Consider the following 2,347-nt stretch of genomic DNA (forward strand, 5'->3'; position numbering starts at 1 on the left):
AAGTCTCCTCGTTATGCGGCCGATAAATGCAGCCTGGTTTTTGCCCGTTTTGAAGGACGGGTCAAGTGTATCCTGTATAACCTTGGGAATCCCATGATTCATTGCGAGTCCAAGCAAGCCAGCTGCTCCGTGTTTAGAGGAAAAAGGTCAATGGTGCCACACAGTGGTGAATATTGGAAGTGCAGTTTGATATAATACAAGTGTGTGAATAGTTCTGTGTTAAAATAATGAAATAGTTGTTGTAAATGGTTATTGAGTCAGATATATGGCGGGTAACGTTTATTTTAATGAATTGTTTTATCTGTCCTTTGCGTAAATGGGTTTGGCTGACATTTAGGCACAGATTCTCAGCAGTGTGGGGACTATAAATATGATATTTGTGATGACTGAACTGCTGCTGAAGCTCCTAGAAAATGTTATTAGCACTCAAAACAGTTGTCAGTAGTTTCGTATCCATTCTTTGCATTCTTTGTACAAACTTTCACTGTTGCTAAGTGACATAGCATACCACAGTTGGAAGCCTAAAGGGTTCGTTATTATCCTGCAGCAATGTGTCGCAGTGAGCATATCTGTGTTCACTGCGACACACAGCCGCTGAAATCCAACACACCCATGGATTTGGCTACTAAACATAGAAACAGAAAAGACAAGTGCACCACCTAGTGGTATGGAGGGGATCTTTTTTTTTTTAGCCATCTCTTTTAAAACAAATAGACTCACCTTATCTCCTCTTTGTCCTGCTGGACCAGGAGGTCCGATTATGCCTGGAATGCCCTATAAATAAATTTAAAATGTTGGTATTTAAAGTGAACTAATCAAGTGTATTAAGATGATATTAGATTTGCAGCTAATGTTAAAACGTATTTTACCGCATTTCCTGGTGGTCCCCGAAGCCCCTGAGGTCCTGCTGGACCAGGTTGACCCTAGGAAAAACATACAAGACTTTCAAAGCTTAATGACAGTGTACTTCATTACTTGGTGTAGAATGGTAACTTTTCACCGGCCAAAGGAACTCACAGGGTCTCCTACACGACCAGTCTCCCCTGTGGGTCCTGCATCTCCCTTTGGGCCCTAAAAAAGGCAGCTGATTAGAAAAATGTCACATAAAAAGATGGAGTTGTATAAAGAAATGTAATAGTGTTCTTACAGGTGCTCCTACTGGCCCTTGGAAACCTTGTTCACCAGGTACGCCTCTTTGGCCCTATTGTTGAGCAAAAACATCCTTTAAAAAATTATTTCAGCAGGTCACAAAAACACGTAAGGCTTCAAATTAACATTGGAAAAGAATTCGGTTCTATTTTTTCTTCTCAGTCACATTTAAAAGTAAATATAAACTTTAATGTTACATAAAGATAACCTTAATTTGTATGGCAGTTTTAGGATAATGATTTTATTTATAGAGAGAAAAAGAACAAAACCAATAAAGCCATACAACTAAAAGTAATCAGTCCCACACCAGATGGCTTCCTGTGCCACTAATGGTGACCAGAATATGCTTATAGAAAGCGGTTCTGGATTCCCAAAGCCACAGAAACGTTTTTATTAATGCAAAATCTTCAACACCTCTTGACCTGGATGGCAAAACTGCTATCAAGCTTTGGATGCAACTAATGATTGTTGTTGATGTATTGATGTGCATATTTTGGAGCATTCATTCATTTTCTACCTCACTATATTTACCAGTTTCCATTATTTTAAATTTAGTGCTTTTTTAAGCAGAGGACCTTTTACTAATCTGTTCTTGAATTTAATTTAAAGACATGATGAGTTGCTTTTTAGGATAATTTAGCTCACAATGTGGATAGAAAGGTTTAACTGAAATAATTTTGTGCAGCCTCCTACTGTCAAAATAATGCCACTGTCCACCATTAGAACCATTCATCTGTATGTGGCAGGTAGGCCCTCCCAAAGGTTAAAGGACAGCAGCTGATAGGGTTTATGCCATTCAGGTGTCTTGGTGATTTCAGTGTAGCCAGTTAACAGGTTAAACTGTCAGGGTCAGGTAGTGATGGTGTCTGGGTGTTGCAAGGAACTTAGCTTTTCAAAAAGATGAATAAATAACATCAACGAAATTGAGCCAAGTTGTTTAAAAGGTATTTTTTTTACGTTAATAAATGGGTTATGGTAAGTATAACATATTATTTACAAAACAATTGAAGCATAAGTAATCCATAGATATATTTTTATACTTCGTATATCTTTATCCACTTTGCGTTAACAATAAATTAACCCACTTTAATTTATATAGCCCTTTACATTACACAAACTGACCAAAGTGCTGTACAGAAAATTATATTTATATATATATATATATATATATATATATATATATATATATATATATATA

At 36.7% G+C, this 2,347-nt stretch overlaps 1 protein-coding gene across 3 annotated transcripts in view; it reads right to left on the bottom strand.

Annotated features, from left to right (window-relative positions):
- col22a1 (collagen, type XXII, alpha 1) overlaps positions 1-2,347 on the bottom strand; it is a 107,398-nt gene that overhangs the window by 35,029 nt on the left and 70,022 nt on the right. For all 3 annotated transcript variants that reach the window (XM_015398287.1, XM_015398288.1, XM_015398289.1), the window contains 4 exons: positions 1,148-1,201; positions 1,018-1,071; positions 870-923; positions 721-774 (listed from right to left, as the gene is read on the bottom strand). In XM_015398287.1, the coding sequence (XP_015253773.1) occupies positions 721-774; positions 870-923; positions 1,018-1,071; positions 1,148-1,201 (216 nt within the window). The remainder of the gene's footprint in view (positions 1-720; positions 775-869; positions 924-1,017; positions 1,072-1,147; positions 1,202-2,347) is intronic.

Source organism: Cyprinodon variegatus, unplaced genomic scaffold (assembly GCF_000732505.1).
Source record: "Cyprinodon variegatus isolate N-32 unplaced genomic scaffold, C_variegatus-1.0 Scaffold923, whole genome shotgun sequence".
Taxonomy (NCBI): Eukaryota; Metazoa; Chordata; class Actinopteri; order Cyprinodontiformes; family Cyprinodontidae; genus Cyprinodon; species Cyprinodon variegatus.